The 21,529-nt window shown below is 46.0% G+C and overlaps 2 protein-coding genes across 3 annotated transcripts; one reads left to right on the forward strand and one right to left on the reverse strand.

Moving 5' to 3' along the window:
- Positions 1–11,002: 11,002 nt before the first annotated feature.
- Positions 11,003–15,209, forward strand: LOC125514275 (transmembrane protein 120 homolog). Of its 2 annotated transcripts, none has more exons than XM_048679585.1 (10): positions 11,003–11,309; positions 12,133–12,211; positions 12,316–12,410; positions 12,973–13,077; positions 13,169–13,248; positions 13,487–13,577; positions 13,668–13,775; positions 14,215–14,301; positions 14,571–14,639; positions 14,801–15,209. In XM_048679585.1, the coding sequence occupies exons 1-10, from the start codon at positions 11,097–11,099 to the stop codon at positions 14,960–14,962; spliced, it is 1,089 nt and encodes a 362-aa protein (XP_048535542.1). In that variant the 5' UTR covers positions 11,003–11,096; the 3' UTR covers positions 14,963–15,209. The 2 variants fall into 2 exon arrangements, with proteins under 2 accessions (XP_048535542.1, XP_048535541.1); XM_048679584.1 differs by lacking the exon at positions 11,003–11,309 and adding an exon at positions 11,619–11,663.
- A 907-nt stretch (positions 15,210–16,116) lies between these two features.
- On the reverse strand, positions 16,117–18,433 carry LOC125516727 (salt tolerance receptor-like cytoplasmic kinase 1). The gene is made up of 2 exons (XM_048682059.1): positions 17,655–18,433; positions 16,117–17,029 (listed from the first exon to the last, which is right to left on the reverse strand). The coding sequence occupies exons 1-2, from the start codon at positions 18,157–18,159 to the stop codon at positions 16,326–16,328; spliced, it is 1,209 nt and encodes a 402-aa protein (XP_048538016.1). The 5' UTR covers positions 18,160–18,433; the 3' UTR covers positions 16,117–16,325.
- Between the last annotated feature and the right edge of the window lie 3,096 nt (positions 18,434–21,529).

A 21,529-nucleotide genomic window follows, 5' to 3' on the forward strand; every position in this document is an offset into this window, starting at 1 on the left:
TTATTTACTACCGTCATTCTAAGTAAACAAGATGCAAAAACATGATAAACATCACATGCAATCAAATAATAATAGTGACATGATATGGCCAATATCACATAGCTCCTTTGATCTCCATCTTGGGGCTCCATGATCATCTTGTCACCGGCATGACACCATGATCTCCATCATCGTGTCTCCATGAAGTTGCTCGCCAACTATTACTTCTACTACTATGGCTAACACGTTTAGCAATAAAGTAAAGTAATTTACATGGCGTTTCTCAATGACACGCAGGTCATACAAAAATAAAGACAACTCCTATGGCTCCTGCCGGTTGTCATACTCATCGACATGCAAGTCGTGATTCCTATTACAAGAACATGATCTCATACATCACATATATATCATTCATCATTCATCACAACTTTGGCCATATCACATCACAAAGCACTTGCTGCAAAAACAAGTTAGACGTCCTCTAATTGTTGTTGCAAGTTTTGCATGGCTGCAATAGGGTTCTAGCAAGAACGTTTTCTTACCTACGTAAAAGCCACAACGTGATTTGTCAACTTCTATTTACCCTTCATAAGGACCCTTTTCATCGAATCCGCTCCAACTAAAGTGGGAGAGACAGACACCCGCTAGCCACCTTATGAAGCTAGTGCATGTCAGTCGGTGGAACCAGTCTCACATAAGCGTACGTGTAAGGTCGGTCCGGGCCGCTTCATCCCACAATACCGCTGAAGCAAAATAAGACTAGTAGCGGCAAGAAAGTTGACAACATCTACGCCCACAACAAATTGTGTTCTACTCGTGCAAAGAGAACTACGCATAAACCTGGCTCTGATACCACTGTTGGGGAATGTTGCAGAAAACAAAAATTTCCTACGGTTTCACCAAGATCCATCTATGAGTTCATCTAGCAACGAGTAATCGGATTGCATCTATATACCTTTGTAGATCACGCGCGGAAGCGTTCAAAGAACGGGGATGAGGAAGTCGTACTCGACGTGATCCAAATCACCGGAGATCCTAACGCCGAACGGACGGCACCTCCGTGTTCAACACACGTACGGTCAGCGTGACGTCTCCTCCTTCTTGATCCAGCAAGGGGGAAGGAGAGGTTGATGAAGATCCAGCAGCACAACGGCGTGGTGGTGGATGCAGCAGTCACCACAGCAGGGCTTCACCGTTCTCTACGGAGGAGGAGGAGGTTTTGGAGGGGAGAGGGAGACGCCAGGGGCATTGGTGCGGCTGCCCTCCCTCCCCCCCCCTCTATATATAGGGTCCCCAAGGGGGGGCGCCGGCCCTGGAGGTCCAATCTCCCAAGGGGGCGGCGGCCAAGGGGGGTGGAGTGCCCCCAAGGCAAGTGGGGCGCCCCCCACCCTAGGATTCCCAACCCTAGGCACAGGGGGAAGGCCCAAGGGGGGTGCACCAGCCCACTAGGGGCTGGTTCCCCTCCCACTTCAGCCCATGGGGCCCTCCGGGATAGGTGGCCCCACCCGGTGGACCCCCGGGACCCTTCCGGTGGTCCCGGTACAATACCGGTGACCCCGAAACTTGTCCCGATGGCCGAAATAGCACTTCCTATATATAATTCTTTACCTCCGGACCATTCCGGAACTCCTCGTGACGTCCGGGATCTCATCCGGGACTCCGAACAACTTTCGGGTTACTGCATATACATATCTCTACAACCCTAGCGTCACCGAACCTTAAGTGTGTAGACCCTACGGGTTCGGGAGACATGTAGACATGCCCGAGATGGCTCTCCGGTCAATAACCAACAGCGGGATCTGGATACCCTTGTTGGCTCCCACATACTCCTCGATGATCTCATCGGATGAACCACGATGTCGAGGATTCACGCAACCCCGTATACAATTCCCTTTGTCAATCGGTACATTACTTGCCCGAGATTCGATCGTCGGTATCCCAATACCTCGTTCAATCTCGTTACCGGCAAGTCAATTTACTCGTGCCGTAATGCATGATCCCGTGACCAGACACTTGGTCACTTTGAGCTGATTATGATGATGCATTACCGAGTGGGCCCAGAGATACCTCTCCGTCATACAGAGTGACAAATCCCAGTCTCGATCCGTGTCAACCCAACAGACACTTTCGGAGATACCCGTAGTATACCTTTATAGTCACCCAGTTACGTTGTGACGTTTGGTACACCCAAAGCACTCCTACGGTATCCGGGAGTTACACGATCTCATGGTCTAAGGAAAAGATACTTGACATTGGAAAAACTCTAGCAAACGAACTATACGATCTTGTGCTATGTTTAGGATTGGGTCTTGTCCATCACATCATTCTCCTAATGATGTGATCCCGTTATCAATGACATCCCCATGTCCATAGCCAGGAAACCATGACTATCTATTGATCAACGAGCTAGTCAACTAGAGGCTCACTAGGGACACATTGTGGTCTATGTATTCACACATGTATTACGAGTTCCGGATAATACAATTAAAGCATGAATAATAGAAAATTATCATGAACAAGGAAATATAATAATCATTTTATTATTGCCTCTAGGGCATATTTCCAACAGCAGAAACTCGCATGAAGGATAATATTTTCCTTTTAGTACCCGTGCGCAAAGAGTATCGGGATTCGTTATTAATCTCCATCCATGCTTGCCAAGAAGAGCAGTATTAAACATCTCCAAATCCCGGAATCCCATCCCTCCCTTTGCCTTCGGCTGTGCTAGCGCCTCCCATGATAACCAGTGCATAGAGCGTCGGTCAAGGGAGCTGCTCCACCAGTACTTGGCCATGTATGAGACCAAACTTTTGCACACTTTCTTGGTCAACTTGAAACACGACATGCTAAAAGTTGGAATCGCCATAGCAATTGTTTTCAACCGCACTTCTCTGCCGGCACAAGATATCATCCTCTCTGATCCACCTTGGAGTTTGCTACGGATTCTTTCCCCAATGTGATCAAAAGTACCGCTTGTAATCCTACCCACTGCCGTAGGTAGACCAAGATATCGTTCAGTAAACGCTTCAACATTAATATTCAGAATTTGTTTAAGCTCATGTCGAAGTGGAGCTGCTGTATTTGGACTGAAATAAACTGAGCTCTTTTCCTTGTTCACTGCCTGACCCGAACATTCTTCATATATTCGCAGAATCTCATTCAATCGATGGGCAGATTGAGCTCTAGACTGCATAAAGATCAGACTATCGTCTGCGAATAGCAAGTGATTTATCCAAGGCGAACGAGCGCTCACCCGAATTCCCTTGTCAACATATGCACCACCATACATATTTAAAAGGGATGTAAAACCTTCCGCACATATCAAGAAGAGATATGGCGAAATTGGATCACCTTGTCGCAAGCCACACGACGGGGTGAAGAATAGCAGCAACTCTCCGTTGACGCGCATCGAGAAACGTACTGAAGTCACACACTTCATTACCAAACGGACAAATTCTGTCCCAAAACCAATCCTTAACATAATCGCCTCAAGATAATGCCATTCCACTTTGTCATATGCCTTCATCATGTCAAGTTTGACTGCACATACCGCTTTGCCCCCCTTCTTCCTCTTCTTCATGGCATGCACACATTCATGCGCAATTAAAACATTGTCAGTGATCAAACGTCCAGGGACAAAAGCACTTTGTTCTTCCCCTATGATTTCATCCAGACACTCCCTAGCCCGATTTGCAATGGCTTTAGAGGCAATTTTGTATAGAACTGGACATAGAGATATCGGACGATACTGTGAGATCTTTTGAGGGAACCTCACCTTGGGAATCAAAGTAATGGAAGTGTCATTTAGACCCAATGGCAGTTCACCCCCATTCAGAAAGTCCAATACAGCCGGGACAATATCATCTTTCAAAATTTTCCAGTGTCTTTGATAGAATCCAGCTGTAAAACCATCCACTCCTGGTGCCTTCGACGGGGCCATCTGAAAAAGAGCTCGCCGGACCTCCTCTTCGGTGTATGGCTTCTGTAGCTCAATATTCATCGCACCCGTGACCCGAGGAGGTACTACTTGTAGTAGCTCGTCCATCTGGTGAAAGCCCTTGGACGTGTATAATGCTTGATAGAAGGCATGAACTTCTACCCGATCCGCATCCCCATTTGCACACACAGAGCCATCAGACCGCTCCAGTCCTTCAATCTTATTCATGCGCTTTCGCTGGGCAGCTTGGGCAAGAAAATAGCCCGTGTTTCTGTCCCCCTCCCGAAGCCATGACACACGAGACCTCTAACGGACCCATATTTCCTCTTGTTTGAGAGCCAACCTTAGTTGTTTGGTAATTGTGTTCTCCTCTTTTGTTGGTCCCCTCCCTACTGCTGACATCCTCAACCGTGCAAGTTTATCGCGCAACCGACGAACTTTGCGTGTGAGAGAACCAAACTCCTTTGCCCCCCACACTACCAGATTGCCTTGCAATGCAGTAAGGGCTTGAGTAACACCTTGAAGACCCTGACGACCTGCACCTCGCTGCCAGTTATCAATAATTAATTTGTCATAGTCGACGTGCGTTTGCCAGACATCTTCATACCGAAATTGCTTAGGTCCCCTCGGACCCCCTGAACTAGCGCGCTTCCGGACCTCTGCACACACAAAACAGTGGTCTGATTCCGTAGCAACAATATGACGGACTTTGATATGTTCAAACATGTTCATAAAAGCCTCATTCCCAAATGCCCTGTCAAGCCTTGCTTTAACATTTGATCCTCCTGGCTGTATATTATCCCAGGTATATGTCGTTCCAGAGTAGCCAAGATCAACTAGAGAACACTCATCCATAACTTTACGGAATGCTCGCATTTGCCATTCCGGACGTGAGGACCGTGAAAAGTGTTCCGATCCTACCAAAGTTTCGTTAAAATCACCAGTACACATCCAAGCCTCATGTTGGATTGCAAACAAAGTTCTCATGAATCTCCAACTATGATGTCTATCTTCAGCCCTTGGAGCTCCATAGAAACCAGTCACTCGCCATTTTCTTCCATCATCACCTTTCCTCCGCACCATGACATCAATATGGCCGGCACTGTAACTCTTTAACTCTACGTCAAAGTCATGAGACCAGAACATACCAATCCCACCACTGAGACCCACACTGTTAACGGCAAAACATCCCTCAAAACCCAACGATGTCCGTAAGTTCTCCACTCTCACCGCTGCGATCTTTGTCTCCATGACAAACAGGAGACCGGGCGCTTCTTGCTTCACAATACTGCGAAGTTGTACATGTAATCTGATTTGTACATGTAAAAGCTGTACAAAATACCGTATAATTTGTACAAGCATATCTATGATCAATACAGTACCATATTTTGATTAAGTGTTTGATGATCTTTTTACGCACTAAACCCAATTATTTATGTAAGCCGTGGTGGACCGGCAAACAAATAAATACGAGTGTATATATGTGAGACAATATAACTTTGATCTATCAAAGTACTACTGTATGACGTGCAGGTCCCATGTGTTGCTAGAAAATTTATGAGTGAGAGAATATATTCAATATTGGTCTTTATTTGTAGAGTTCATCGTATAGAATAGAGTGCTGTAAAAAGATCAAAGTTTTACACTTTGATCTAAGAGAAATAATTGCCAAAAGACATAAATACGTGCATGCAAAACTAGCCAAGTTTGTAATTGACCTGCATGCATGCACTCATGTATACTCCGTATTTGCACCCAACGGTGACTCAATAAGCCAAGGTCCACGTACGTTAGCTATCATCGATCGATAAAGCATCATGTCCCGTGCAACCGTGAGGGAAGACACGCACGCAGACCGCCAGGCTCGTAGGAGACGCACGCATACGCGCCGCCACGCTCCCCGCCGGAGCTCTTCAACCCGCACGTCATGGCGCCATGTGCGTAGACGCCCAAGGCCGAGGCCGCCTCAGCGCCGTGGGCTAATCGGCCGGCGAGACTAACCAAAATATTGTATATGGCACTGTACTTTTCTGCGAGTGTATATGGTACTGTATTTACTCATAAAAAAATATTGTACTGATATATATGCTAGTAAAAGTTCAACGGATATTTTGTATGCTTTTACACGCAAAGACTTACCTAATGAACAAAATATTAGAGCATACACATATATGCGCAGCATCCATTAAACATCCCTAAAATATGGGTGAACTGATTGCTCTTTTTACTACATTTAGGATAGTTACACAATGGACTAGGGGCGAAATGATCTTTTCACTTCACACTTAAACCCTTTAGTGTCTAAAATGGACGAAATGTCAAATAAGGAACAAAATTAACTTTAGGAGTCAAACAAGGAACTTTTTTTATTTTGGGCTAAATAGGGAAGTAAATTTTAAGAAAGGATCAAATAAGGAATTCTCTCTTCTTTTATGTTGGTTATTCTGGGATGACTGACAATGGGAACCAGGTTTCACTATGTGAGCATAAATACAAAGTTTCTGATCGCAGTGCGTAATTGAATCCTTACCCGTAGTAGTAGCAAGACCCGTTGAGCTTTGTATTTTGTTACTAAAGATCTGTTTATCCCATGGAGAATTAGAAATTGCAGTAATTCCGCATTTTAGTCTTGTATTACTTAATTCACTTGACAATTTCAATATGTGTGTGCTTCTTATAGCATTTAGTTAGTTGTGTGTGTGGATTTTTAGAATGCTATTTACTTCTCTCTTTTGTGCAGTTAGTTTTTGAAATAATATACAGAAGCATGTAATATTAGGTTACAAAACTAATTATAATATTTGCTCAAAGTATTTATTATATATTTTCGCAAGTGTTGCACAACCTATGTGAATCATCAGACTGATTGGGAAAAGGAAAAATATTTAATCAATCGATCAGAATTTTGTTGCAACTATATTGCAAATTCATAGAAGAATCCATGCTATCCTTGAACTTGGAACTCTATGATCGTTGTAACTTCTCTGAAAATGCTGAACTCATGTTCTTTTGTGACAATCTGAAGCTATTTTGCATAGTTATTAGTTGGGTTAACTGACAAAAGATCGAACTTCTTCTGAAATTCCTCCAAGCCATGGTAACAAATGTGAGCTCTCAGTCAGATGTTTTTTTATGTCTTATACCTTATTTTACGCATATGGAAATGAATAAATGTTCACATATCAAAACACACACAATTGTTCACTCGGTTATCTCTTATGCTAATGCCCCAATGCTAATACTTCCAGGAACATTTCTTGCCAATGTTTGTGTGTACATAATTATACTGCTTTAATGCACTCATGGTGGACAACTTGTTGCTCGCTCAACTGAAGCCTTCGAATCCGCCTGCTGCTCCTCATTGTGTTTTAGGGCCAATCACAGTGAATATCAATGAAATCCATAGGATCAGGTCCTTTTGTGTTCTGCATAATCGAAATTTTACTGCAAATGGAATCTCCGGTGATTGGACACATGCATGTAATAGCTTACTGTGAAAATCGCTGTAATGCCAAGTGTTACAACTGGATGGATGGTTTTTAAGTATTTTTCTTTTAAATAAAGACCAGATCTGAAATTTAGTTGCACCCTTTTCATAGAGTTCACATATACTACAGTGTCCAAAATTTCCGAATTCCCTGACGGTTGTGTACTCCACTCAATTGGTTGCTGAAATTCAACGCGGCGCAGCAAAGCGCGCTTTCACTTCTAGTATAAATCTATTTCCAAATTACTTGCCCTCATTGAGACACTATTGTGAATAGTCTAACAAAATGATTTGTCGGAAACTTTCTGGAAACTTATGCAGCGATTTAGTAAAAAAAAAAGTAGCACTACCCCGAGGGGTGTACTTGTTTTCTTCATCACAATCTATAGTGAACTGAAATTCAGAAAGATAAGAGGAATATCAATCCTACTTTGACCATGAGCAGGAAGATATTTGAATAAAAAACATTTAACAATCCCAAGTGGCAATGTCTAGTTACTACGAAGGTATTGTAGAACAAGATCCTTCCATTATAGGAAGCAACCTTTGGTGTGGTTATTGGCGGATCCACAGTTGAGCGAGCAGGGTGGCCATCCCGGGTCCCCGACGATTGTACAGGGACGTGTCTCGACGGAAATTTTTAGAAAAATTGTTGTCAGCGAATGAAGGGGCACTCACTCGCATGTACTAGTTGCTTTCTGTTCATGATACTTATGTGTATGTGCGCATCTTATCAGAGCTGATCATAATATTTTCTTATGCGTCCCATTTGTCCAGAGAAGAAAAATAATAATCATACAATGGGTAATGGGTTGTCACTTAATGTTATCTCCAGTGATTTTTTTTTATTGAACTTAGAGAATCTTCAACCGGAATTGCCGAATATGACCCCATATATGTCCACGGACGGGAGCCAACCACACCTCCGTCCTACAAGACATCCATACCCTTCATTTCCAAAACCTCAATTCCATCCAAATAAATTTACCTGGATAACTGAACAATACAAAAAATGTGGAACAATTGATATAAACACACACACACACAAAAATAGTTTAGATTGGAATAATGTATAGTTAAAACATAAAATTTATTCAGAGTGCATAGTTCAAACTGTAAATTCAATGATTTCCAGTCAATCTTTTAAATAGCCGAGTATAGCTTCGCTATAGCCCGCTATATAGTCTTTTCATCAGGGTGCCGCTAAATGATTCTATGTACAAATAGCCCGCTATAGCCTGCTATAGCCCGCTATAGCCTGCTATAGCCCGCTATAGCTCTGCTATAGCCCGCTATAGCTCTGCTATAGCTGATTTTGAGGTCCGCCGCTATTTGGCAATAGCCTGCTATTTAAAACATTGTTTCCAGTATGGATCCACATGTGCTCCACGAGATCACTGAGTAGTTGCATATGCGTCTGGGTATCTCAAAGTTGTCGATGTATCTCTAGGAAGTTCACAACATGTGTTGCATCTTGTTTCGTGAGGCGGACATGTACTCCGGTCTTCTCAAAATCATGTGTGCTGACTGCTCCTTCGCCCACATCCGCCACAATCATGTTGTGTAATTAAGATTACACAACAAGTTATGATTTGCCACAAATGTCTTTTGATAACACATATTTGTAGCTCCACGAACGATAACCAACGAGCTAGGAGCATTCCAAATGCCCTCTCAAACATCGTTCCTAACATATTCTTGCATTGTTGCAAAGAGACGTTGTTTGCTACCTTAGGATCAGGTATAGTCTTCACAAACACCTCCCACCGATAGATGCCATTAGACAGATCGTATCCCATGGTGTAGTTGTGTCCGTTGACACTTGATGGTGTAGTTGCACGCTGGAGCCCCAGCACAAAGGCTCTTGGACAATAAAGATCGTTGAAGCACATTAATGTCATTGTGAGAATCGGGCATGCCAAAAAAAGCATGTAAAATCCACAAGTCCTTTGATGCTACTGCTTTAAGTATGATGGCTGCCTCTTTAGTGTGACCTTGGAACTGCCCGCACAAATCTGATGGGTGGTTCTTCCATTGCCAAAGCATGCAATCGGCTGAATTGAGCATACCTGGGAAACCTCCTGCTGCTGCAATTGCCAATAACTTTCTATGTCCTCCGTAGTTAGTTCTCTCAAGTACTCAAGTCAAAGCACCTTCACCATGGTGTAGGAAAATTTTTCCATTCCCTCAATGCATGTGCTCTCCCCGTCCAGACGACCCCGTCAACGACATCTCTAGATGTACCATATGCAAGCATCATTAGAGCAAGCGTGCATTTCTGCATAGAAGCGAACAACAATTTTCCACAACAATACTTTCTCAACGTGAAGCAAGTATCATATGCGTTCACACATACATTATGCACAAGATCACATGACTCCTTATCCGAAAGGATTCCCCAAAAAACTCATGGAATAGTCGCCCGGGTTTGAAGTAGTTGTCGTAGTGATCTCGTTGTCTCTTTATCCTACGACGTTATATTGCCCCGGCATCAAACCCTTGAATTTGGGAACATGCTCCTCTTCCTTCTCTACTTCTCCAAGGATGATCATCAGCAGCACTAAATCAGCATCTTTTTTGTCATCATGTCTGAATCCAACGAATTGATGAACTCTTTGAAAATGAATTTATCAAGCTCCTCGTAAGGAAACTCATCATCCAATGAGTCCATCCTTTTCCTACAAATGAGAAAAAGAACCTAAAAACAGCTCCGAAGTTTTATTAAACACATGGCGGGTGAGATGTATATCCGACGGAGTAGGACGTACAGGGGCGAGGGGGGCGGCGAATGTGTCCGAGAAGCAATGAAGCCCAGGAGGGACAAGGGGCGGTGGTGGCGTTGTGGGTTGGGGATGGTGGCGAAGCTAGGGTGGGGATGGCGGCAAAGCTAGGCAAAGGATGGTTAAACAAGGATAGAAGTGAGAGGAAGAGGGCGGATTGAGCGAGGGTTGGTCACATTTGAAGGGATTTGGGGTGGGTCCGACCTGCCGGATTTGACGTGTTGTACACGTCCAGCCGCGCCCAAGCTACCCCAAGTTCGCTCCACATATGGGTCAGCCGCCCTAAATTCGCTCCACATATGGGTCGGGTCTGAAGGTTTGATTGGATGGCGACATTTTGTCAGATGGTGTCTGGACTGTGACATAATGGGATGGAGAGGGCGTCCGGTATAAAGCGCAATACTTTTTGGCTAATCGTGCCAACTTTAAGCTTATTTTATCAGCCAAAAATGACGGAAAATAGTAACTGGCGAACGTTCGTCTGGCAGAAACTACTAGCAAACTCCTAGACCGCCCCACGATCTTGATCCTACGCTGCGGATTGGTTGACTTTTCCACACTCAAAACTAAAGAAATGCCATGACAGTTTTGCAAAAAGGCCACCAAGTTTTCTCAAATACGCAGAAACTGCCACACGAACGTTCACAAATGCCATCTCTTGTGGCGAACGTTCGCTCGCCAGATAATGCCAACCCAAAAACGATGGTTACTCCCTTCAAAAAAAAACGATGGTTACCCGTACGTACGCCGACCCCGACAGCTGTCGCCTTCCAGGTGGGCCCCGCGCGACCAGATAGGAGGAGGCGGACACGTCACGCGGGCACGGTCACCCACGCGAAAGGGGAAGCTTCTCTCTCTCTCCAACCTCCTCCGCACCGCCACCGCCCATCTCTCCTGCTCCTCGTCGGCGGCAATGGACGGCGGGGGCGACGGGGCCCAGGGCCTGGAGGAGCAGGCGGCGGCGGCGGCCGAGGCGGCGCGGGAGCTGCGGGACGCGGCGGCGGCCCTCGCCGTGCGCCGCGCCGCCGACGAGGACGCGCTGCGCCGCCGCGCCGTCGCGCTGGACGCCGACGTCCGACGCCTCCAGGGCTCCCTCGCCCCCCTCCACCCCCCCCCCCCCCCCCAGGTCCCCGGCCCCCCCCTCCCCCCCCCCCCTCCTCTGTCTCTCTCCCTCTCTCTGCCTGATTCGAAATTCGATCCCCGTCGCCGCCCTCGCGCCGCGGCCCTCGCTCCGGCCAGCTCTCGAGGCAGCGCCGTGCGTCCTCAGGGCGTCCCTTCTCCGCGTTGCTGCTGCCTCGCGCCCGCGCGCGTGCCTAGAGATGCGGGCTCCGCGTGTGCTGCATCGGAATCTGCTCCGTGATCCCGGCCGAATTCGTTGCTGTACGAAGGTGTGGCGCCTCTTATTGGCCCAGGAGCGCACGGATTTGTGGCGCGCGCATCGAATTGCTGGATGCTGGCCAATGATTTTTGTCTCGACCCGGTGTGTTTGCCGATTCAATCGCTGCTTCATCTCGCCTGAGCACTAGGATTTCCTCTTCACCAGTTGTCGAGCTGACACAGTATATTATATAGTTGGGCTAACACCAACCTTGCAGCACGAAGCTAGAGATTATTACTCCATATGCTAGAGATTACTCATCTGAAGCCAAGATTGTTAAGCCCAGAATTGTTCATCTGAAGATAGAGATTATTACTCATTATGGCTAGCCACACGCATCTTCCAAAGTGCTCCCATGTGCTTATTGTTTTGCGAGTACTTCCATGTATTGTTTCGGCATGTACAAAATGATTGTATATATACCATTTTTTTATGTTGTCATTTGTATTGTTTCAGTTGCTTAAATAAGAATCACCATCTCCAGTTCTCGTTATGTTACTACTGCTTATCTTAGTAGTATATATACTTTTTGTCTCATGTTCTTGTTTGTATTCTGTTGCCATATGTGCAGGTCGAGGAGGAACTGGAGCGTGCCAGGGCAGCAATCTTAGACGGCGACGTGGCTGCGTTTCTCCCAAGCAAGGGAAACGGTCAGTTGCAATTTGTTTCCTCCCCGACCCCCATTTTGTCTGGGCTGAAATTTAGTTGTTTCTTTATGAGTTGTGGTTGAAGCCCACTATGTCTGGACCTTTAGGAAAGTTCCTCAAGAAGTTTGTTGGCCCTGTGAATGTGCGGGTGGCAAGGAAGGAGGAAAAGCTCAAAGTGAAGGACGAGTACAACAATTATAGGGTAATAATCTTCATATGTTTTTCCTTTCGATATTGTGTGCGTACTTTTTCTGGTATGGCATCATGAAGTGAATAAATTAAATTTATCTGTTTATATTCTTCACGACCTCTAGTAATGCATTCTGAACTTTTAATGATTTTCATGGCGAAACATAAACTTCTAATGGTTGTTCCTATTTGTGCTGCATAAATTTTGGCTTATGTTAGGCATTTATAGAAACGATATGGCCTATGTCACTGTTCCCCTGACACCGCTGACAAGTATGTAAGCTAAATTTGAACTATCAAGATTATACGTCTGTATGTTCAAGCTCACAGTCATGCAAATTGAAAATCTCCTGCCTGTTTTGCATTTGATAAAGTTGGCTTAGTTAATACAGACAAACATAATGTTGTACTGTATGCTGGTAATTATGTTTCAAGGTTCTGTAAGTTTACTATCCATGTTCAGTTCAAATTGTATTTTGTTAGTGAAATATTGTAAGCTTGCTAACATTTTTTATCTTCCAAAAATTTTAAACCATGCCTGACGATCTAGATGGTTTAACCTTTTCTATTGGCAGGATAGGGCTGCCTATATGTTCCTGTTGTTTCCATCCACTCTCCTCTTACTGAGATGGTGGGTGTGGGATGGGTGCCTTCCAGCATTGGCAGTTCAGGTGTACCAGGTATTTGTTGAGTACTTTCACATACCCTGACTATATTTCCTCTTCTCATAACTTCATTATCTGACATAATTGATCAAAACATTATTTGCAGGCTTGGTTATTATTCCTCTACACAAGTTTTGCTTTGAGGGAGAATGTGTTGCTTGTAAATGGAAGTGATATCCGTCCTTGGTAAGGACCAAAATTTCTTTGCTGGAGAATGTGTTGCTTGAGTAAAATTTGGAACTTGTCCAGTCACGTGTGCTCATTTTTTTACTAAATGTCTTTATTGGGCACTCAAATCTGGCATCGACACATCTGTTTGTTTTGTTGCAGCAAGGCCATGCTTAGTTTGTTCTCTAAATCTTGCAAAATCAATTTCTTCTCCAAATTAGGACCATCTAATCATAATGCGCTACTATATTTTCAGGTGGATATACCACCACTATTTAGCAATGCTAATGGCTCTTGTTAGCCTTACATGGGAGATAAAGGGACAGCCTGATTGCTCGAGTAAGCAGGTATTTGATCTTTTTGTAGAAGTGGGTGTGTTGCTTTGTCATTAGTCCCAAGTTTTAAAGACTATAAACTCATAATCTGGCCTTTTGCAGAGAGGGGTACAGCTTTTCTTGCGTTGGGCAATCATGCAAGGAATTGCAATGCATCTCCAGAATAGGTACCAGCGTCAAAGATTACGCACCCGAATTGCTCTGGGAAAGGTGAGGCCTTTCTTTGATTTAACAAATAGATCGATATGTGCCCTTTGCTCATTTAATATTAGAACTTTGCAACTTGAGTATTAAAAAAGTAACTAATATATTATTAAATAAGATTCTGATCAGTATCAACTGTAGATGATCCTGCATATAATCAAAGTATATTCATGGAGATCTATAGTTGGTGCTTGTGAAAAGCAATTCAGATCGCTTGTTGTTTAGCTAGGAGTTGGAGACAGCATTTGCACAAATAAATAAATATAAGAGTTGTGACCTTCCCTAAAATAAATCTTATGTGCAAACACTTTTTTGTAAACTTGATGGACTGTTAAATAGATGTTCTCATAATTATACGTTACCCACTGTGACTTTTTCTTACCAGTAAGAGTAGTATTTTCTTTGTCTCATTTTGATTTACTCTGTTGTCATTGACTACTTGCAGGCTAAAAGAATGGATGTCGTCGCTGGAGAAACAGCTGGTGTGGAAGGGCAGCTATTGCTACTATATCCTGTTCTCTTTGTATTACAGGTAGGTGTCAGGCGAGCCCATAAAACATGTTAGCTCTTAGTTTTCCCATACTATGGCAACTAAGCAGGGCCTTGGGGAAACTAATTAGTGGTCGGTAGATGACCAATTCTTGGTGGTCATGTTGTTTGGTTCTTGATACTTCAGTTACGTGTGTCTTCACCTTACTGTTCAGTCGAAGTGAGAATAGAAGCAACAAGATGGCTAGTAGGCCATTATATTCTTTCTAGGTCTGCACCATTGGATCTCATCTTGGTCACTCATGTTTACAGGGGTTTGAAGCATATGTTGGAGTGTTGCTTCTTCAGACCGCGTGGCACGGGCTCACCTCTGAATGGCAGGCAAGTATTAAGTCAGTGGTATTCACAGTTGCAATACGGAGTTTCCATGACCATGAGGATTAGGCTACGCACTAGTTATCTGCCAAATGTGTTGTTGTCTGGCCTATTATTCGGTCCCCCTGAAGTGACTCTTGTGATCTTGTCGTCGCCCACCTTTCCAGGTCATAGTGTGTGGGATCTTGCTGGTGGTGATGGCGGTTGGTAACTTCGTCAACACGGTGGAGACTCTGGCCCTGAAACTGAGGTTCAAAGCAAAGATGAAGAGGACGAGGCCCAGGCAGGACCCGGGCCAGGGCGGTGCGAATCGCCTGCATCATAATTGATAGTAATCCAGTATGGTGTCACTCCATGCCTGGAAGCAACAATGCTGACAAAACCATCTCTTCTGTAAATCCTTAAATCGGTACACCATTTTTTGTTCCGTGTGTGCTCGTGGTTTTTCCTTTTCTCCTATATCAGCAATTTCGGCCCCGTAGCAATATGGTCCCATACGCTGTTCCATGCACGATACGGCAACTCGACGGACAATAATCACACTTTCAAGTTGGTGTAATCATTGTGTATTATTGACTGTTGCGTGTCCAGCACTTTTTGACACTAGGCATGCTTGAACCAAGTGTCTCAGAAGCTCCAGCACTTGATGCTCTTTCTAACTGGCATCAAGTATTCAGTACATGTGCTGCTATTTGCTCTCTTGTTAACATCTTGACCTTCCATTCTGGCCCTGTGTTTCCATCTTGTGGTCCAGCAAATTCTGCTGCTAGTGGTAGTCTAGAAGCCAGAAACATTTTGCAACCTGCCAATCATGAGGACACCACTTGGGACTCGGCGAAAACCATAGAAATCCCTTCTATCGCCATGATTGCAATTTTTATACATTGGGTATCTTTGTCCATTCTTCAGATCCTTCAACAATTATATACCCAATTCCTTCTATAGAATCCCATGATATATCTATGTCGTCCAATACCTGCTCCTGCAGCCATGATTGCATGATCATTGAGCACTGGTCTTTTTTGGAACCAAAATTTCTCATTAGCCTACATCTTGATTGCAACTTTTATGCATTGGGGATCTTGGTCCATTCTTCAGATCCTTCAACGATTATATATATCCAATTCCTTTTATGGAATCCCATGATATATCTATGCCGTCCAATACGGAAAAGAATTCTATGAGACCAGATCTCACGCGAGACCCATCCTGATGGATGACACGTGGCATTCACAAATCTCAAAGCATCCCCCACCCCCTACTTAAAATCAGGGGGGGGGGGGGGGAGAGAGATTAGATGATTTGTGATTTGTGAATGCCACGTGTCATCCATCAGGACGGGTCTCACCTGCTAACTGTGAGACCTGGTCTCACCTTTGCAGCCATGATTGGATGATCATTGAGCACCTATCATTTTTGGAACAAGAATTTCTCATTCGCTGACATCTTGATAATAGTAGTACCATGTTGGGACTATGCATTGTTGCATGGACAGAATTTTTATTGCACCCGTTTATGGAAGTAAGTGAAGTCGAATCATATTTACATCCCACTCAGTTCTAGCACTAGACACTAAACCAATCCATCTTCTACCACTAAATGTCTAAAACACACACACACAAGAAGGAGAAGGAGGAGAAGATGATGAAGCTAATGGAGCTTCTGAAAAATGGGGTCCAGCGCTCCAGTCAGCTAGCTGGCCATGCGGAACAAGTCGAGCAACTTGAGGTCGCTCTCGCCGCCGTCCGTCGCCGCGAGGGACCTCGCCGCCTTCTCCGCGACGGCGGCCCGCACCTGCGCCATGGTCGGCCGGAGCCCCGGCTGCGGCGCCACGCACTCCACGGCGACCCGCGCGACGTCGCCGGCCTCCACAGCATCATAGTCGCCGCCCAGCCTGCCGTCCACGAGCCCCGCCGCCCCGGCTGCCCTCAAGCGCGGCATCACCCTCGCCGCGAGGTACTGGCTGCTGCCGTCCGGGCCCGGCGTGCCGGCGGCCGGCGAGCCGGTGAGGGCCTCGAGGAGCAGCACGCCGAAGCCGTACACGTCGGACTTCTTGGACACGATGCCGGTGCGGAGGAAGAAGGGGTCGGCGTAGCCCGGCGAGCCGACGGCCGCCGCGCCCCGGGCCGGCGCCACGGCCGCCGAGAAGGTGCCCTCGCAGGCCGACCCCAGGTCGCAGAGCCGCGCGCGGCCGCCGCCGTCGAGGAGCACGTTGGAGGCCGACACGTCGCCGTGCACGACGGAGATGGCGTCGTGGAGGTGCTCCAGCGCGGCGGCCACGTCGTGGAGCACGCGCATGCGGTGGCGCCAGGTGAGCGGCGGCGTGGCGGCGTGGTGGAGACGGTCCGCCAGCGTGCCGCCCGGCATGTACTCCAGCACCAGCGCGCCTCCCTCCTCTGCGAGAACGACAACAAATTCAGCCATTTAACCAGTGAATAATATTACTATTTACCATATTTACATAATTTGTTGCGGTGAAAAGAGGAGAACAGAGAGGGGCGTGGTGATTAAGCAAGCGCGCGCAGATGTTGTTTAGGACTGACGAAAACTAACATTGTCGTTAACCTATCACGCTCAGAAAGCAGCAGGATAGAAAATTTCAGTGAGGGGTGGCGCTGTTTTTCTCATTAGGTAGGCAGTGGTACATCACTCGTGAACACAAGTCAATTTACTCCACATTTTCAATCCAGCCTACGTATTTTCTACACACCTGACAATGATAAAATATACCATTACTGTGTTTAAGTATATATAAAAGGTAGAGAAATTTGAGTTCTTTACAGGAAGAGGAATTTGAGTTACTTATATAATAAAGTAGGAGCACTTTCTACCGGCAGTGTAAGAAGGTAAAAAAATATTCATTTGAAGGAGGAGGAAGTTCCCTGTGTTGTTTCCTCGGCCACATGGAGGCGGGAGCGTGGAGTCAAAGCTACAGCGGCAGCAGGAGCAGTGATGGGCATTTGATTTCATTTTCATTTTTCGTCGGTGCAGTGCAGGATCGTCGGAGGAGGGAGTATTTACCGTGGTCGTCGGAGTAAGCGAGGAGGGCGACGAGGCGCGGGTGGCGGCCGACGCGGCGGAGCAGGTCGAGCTCGCGCCGGAACGCGCCGAGCCGGCGCTCGCCGCCGCCGCACCAGCGGTGCACCTTCACGGCGGCCGGCGGCCCGCCGGCCGCGACGGGGATCCTCGACAGGTACACGGCGCCGCCCGAGCCGCCGCGGCCCACCACGGCCGCCTCGTCGAACCCGCCCGTCAGCGCCTCCACCTCCCGCCACGCCAGCCGCCGGGGCTCCGGCGCCTTGGGCCTCGCCCACGCCGCCGGAACCGGAAGGGGCAGCTCTTGCTGCGGCACCGGCGGTGGCGCCGCCCGCGCGGCCGCCTCCGGGTCGACGGCGGCGTATGGGGCGCGCGCGGGGGCGCGGCGGAGCGCGGCCACGCAGAGGCGGAGGAGGAGGAGCGAGATGGCGGCTGAGGCGAGCAGCAGGAGGCAGAAGAAGACCGTGGCCAGCGCCATGGCCGCGTCCATGCCGCCGCCGCGCGTGTTTCCCGCGGGCGCTGAGCTCGGCCTGCTTGCTTTCTTGGAGTGTGGGGGAGATGCGAGGGAAGGGGAAGGGAAGGGTACGATGTATATGCATGGGAGAGAACCGGAGGAGGACAAAAATGTGAGCTTTAGTCAGTAGTAGTGTGGTGGATATTAAACAAGATTTGATTATGTGCTGGTAGTATACCAAATACATTTAGGAGGAACGTGCTACTCGTATCATTTTTCAAAAGTGAAAAGCATGCAGGAATGTATTGTCCAGCAGGAGTTTAATGGAATACTACACTTTAGATGGAGTGTTTTTTAATGGGGCATGCGATTGTTTTTGGAGGCTTCGATGCTAATCAGTTGGTTCAAATTCAAACTAGGTATCAAACGTTTTTCTTTCAAAGATTTTCTTTTTCAAAAAAGATCCAGATCTACTATAAAAGTTCGTCAGAAGTACGAAACATCTTAAACATAATGAAAATTACATCGAGGTCCCTGAACCACCAAACAGTCATTACTCCTGCCAGAATGATCTGATGTTGATAATAGTTGGCAAGTCTTTGTGCATGTGCCCCTAAGGGCCAACATCTTGAGCCACGGTCGTCGTCGTTGAACTCTTGAATCGATTTGAAAGCACCGCGCAACAAGATCCCTAACAGAAATTGAAGTCAGAGCTCCCCTGACTTTGTCCAGACGGACAAACTCATCACAATCGGGTCTTAAAAGATTAAGCTTGAAAAAGAAGCGCCACAGGCCACTCAAGCACCGCTCTTGCGGGGACTAAAAAACTCTTGGTTGGAGCCAAGGCACACGAATTTCCCTCCCGGCCACTGGAGAAACACGCGGAATGGTGACAAATCCACAAGCTCGCCGGCAAAGCTTAGAGAGGAAGAGTTTGCATTAGCCGCAACATACGAGGAAAAGAAAAGGAAAGAGTTAGAGATGTTTATTTTTCCTAAGATAACAATCATCCTCGTCCAAACACTCCTTGAATCTTCGTAAATTAAGAGGCAAAATACAACCAAACATGGAGGTAACTCTTTCTAAATAATAAGAGGGACACATGTGAAGACTTACTTACTCTCATCGACAAGGTCAAGCCGGCTCCGGTAGGGGAGCGGCGACAGCGACGCGTCAATGGCTCGTTCTGACGGGCAGTAGTGGTCGTTTGATGGTCTTGGAACTTCAGTGTAATTTTAGTATGCTTGAGATGCTTTGTACTTTCGGTGAACTTTTATAATAGATCGGACCATTTTCGCCAAAAAAGAGGTATACATAAAAAGAAAAGAGAGCAAAAGTTTTAGCCTTTCCATTCATCACCACCACATTTATAATCTCCTTCGATTACATTTTCATATTGCTAATCTCTGTAGAGAAAATCTCACTGAGTTTCGATAAATGCCGAGCGATTTTCTTTTTATGCTGAATAGCGCGAGGTTCAAATTCACATCGCTTGTTCAAAATTTGAACAAGTACTCCAATCCAACTCAAAAGAAAAACGGACACCTAATAATCGTACCCGTCGTCCCAAGGTTAGGCACGCACGTACGTACGGCCGGATCGTATTTAAGTTATCGGCAGCATCGATGCATGCGTCGACACGTACACGGTGCGAACCGATATGTTGAAGTTCGAGCGTACACGTGCACGGCGACTCGGTGGCAGTGTGGTTCTACCAGCTGGAAGGATCGGAGCGAAGCTTCTCCCAAGAAATATACATGTACTAGTACTGGTAATGATTTGATTTTTTTATTTTTTGAAGGGGGTAATGATTTGATTTTGAACGGAAGGATTCCCTCAAAGTGCAGTCAGGCCCGGTTCGCCAAGGTCGAACAGTGTCTCCCCATTTAATGTTCGCCCTGCGCGTGGACGGCGGAATAGTATTTGCTTGCTGGATCGATCCGGTGCTTAACTTAATTTAGATCGGTTTGCAGATGAGTTGAGCATAGCTACGTATACCGGTCGGTCAGATAAGTTTTACGGACCAGGTAAAGTAAACAAGTTGTAAATGGGTGCTCTTTCAGCAAGCTCACATTCAACGGTGTAATAAAAACAATGCTTAAAGTTGACCTTTCCGATCACACACTCAGCAAAAAAAAGTGGCTGTTGTATTCCACCATCTTGATTGACCGGTGCAAGAATCTATCACATGGGTAGAATCGGATTCCGCCTCAACTTGATGAAACCTCAGAAAATTTGCGAAGTTCAAACCATCACGCATTGACATTGCTTCCGTGGTAACTACATGGGCAGCATGTGGTATATATTTGCATTGGAGCCAGGAAATTCCCTTTGTCGTCCCTAAGAGCCGCCCCTGTGGCACCATCACCGGCATCAACAAAGAACGATGCCTCAACGTTGAGCTTTATAAGCTTTGGGTCCGGTCTGCTCCAACTTTGGTCACTAATCTCCCTCTCCATGTTGCGAAGGCATTGTGTAGTGCTAATCAATCTCAGGTCCAAGAAACAAAACGTACACAATGCAGTTTTGAGCAGGCGAGCGGTGAACATCAAAGAATATATGCAGCACTGCTACTTAATTACTGTCGATCTCTTATTTCTTTTGTGTCAAGGTCATGCATGCATCAAACTTTTGTAGCTGTACATCTGTTTCCTGTAGATAATTAGCAGCTAGCTAGCTGGGCTGATTAGTTAGGCAGCAGATCATCATGGCCACGTAAGTACGTATACCATTACTATCACATAATTAGTTCAACATAGTAAGCGCTGTAGACTGTACGGTACCATGCACCGTGCGTACAAGCGCGTGGACGCGTGAACAGAGCGGCTGCTGTTAAAGTAGATTGAACCTCTTTGTCAGGTACACGTACACGCCTCGATTCTCTTTCGACCGCTTACCTAACTAGTGAGCTAATTAGCATGAAATGCTAGCTAGCTTCGCATTTACCTGACTGGCATCTTGTTTTATATACTTACGTAACTTTATTTGTGTATTGAATCATCAATGTATGAACAGAAAGATTAGCGAGCTACCACATCATAATTAAATAGATCTAACCTAATACGCATAACAGTTAAGTCCTACCCATAATATACTCCTGCGGCAGCTAGCGATGTATAGCTTGTCACGTGTACCCTTAAATTCGGCCGTGTCAGTGAGGCAACCGCATGACAAGTTAACGTCTTGTGACTCACGAGCTCAAACTCAGGTCAATTAAAAACCCTATTGGCAGCTCTCTAGTTAGCTAGCTTCCTGTCCGAATTTTCTGATACTCTACAAGTGATCATGATAGTGTAACAAGGCTACAACCTTACAAAATTTATGAAAACTTTCTTTTTCTGCCAGTGAAATGTTATGAAAAAAAATGTTGCATCTAGAAAGATATGCGGACAAATGTACATATGAA

This window comes from Triticum urartu, chromosome 6 (assembly GCF_003073215.2).
Source record: "Triticum urartu cultivar G1812 chromosome 6, Tu2.1, whole genome shotgun sequence".
Lineage (NCBI taxonomy): Eukaryota > Viridiplantae > Streptophyta > Magnoliopsida > Poales > Poaceae > Triticum > Triticum urartu.

Coding starts and splice junctions, on each gene's coding strand:
- LOC125514275 (XM_048679585.1), top strand. CDS start 11,097: ATGGACGGCGGGGGCGACGGGGCCCAGGGCCTGGAGGAGCAGGCGGCG. Junction 13,578..13,667: donor CTGATTGCTCGAGTAAGCAG/GTATTTGATCTT, acceptor GGCCTTTTGCAG/AGAGGGGTACAGCTTTTCTT. Junction 14,640..14,800: donor GGCTCACCTCTGAATGGCAG/GCAAGTATTAAG, acceptor CCACCTTTCCAG/GTCATAGTGTGTGGGATCTT.
- LOC125516727 (XM_048682059.1), bottom strand. CDS start 18,159: ATGGACGCGGCCATGGCGCTGGCCACGGTCTTCTTCTGCCTCCTGCTG. Junction 17,030..17,654: donor CGCTTACTCCGACGACCACG/GTAAATACTCCC, acceptor TCGTTCTCGCAG/AGGAGGGAGGCGCGCTGGTG.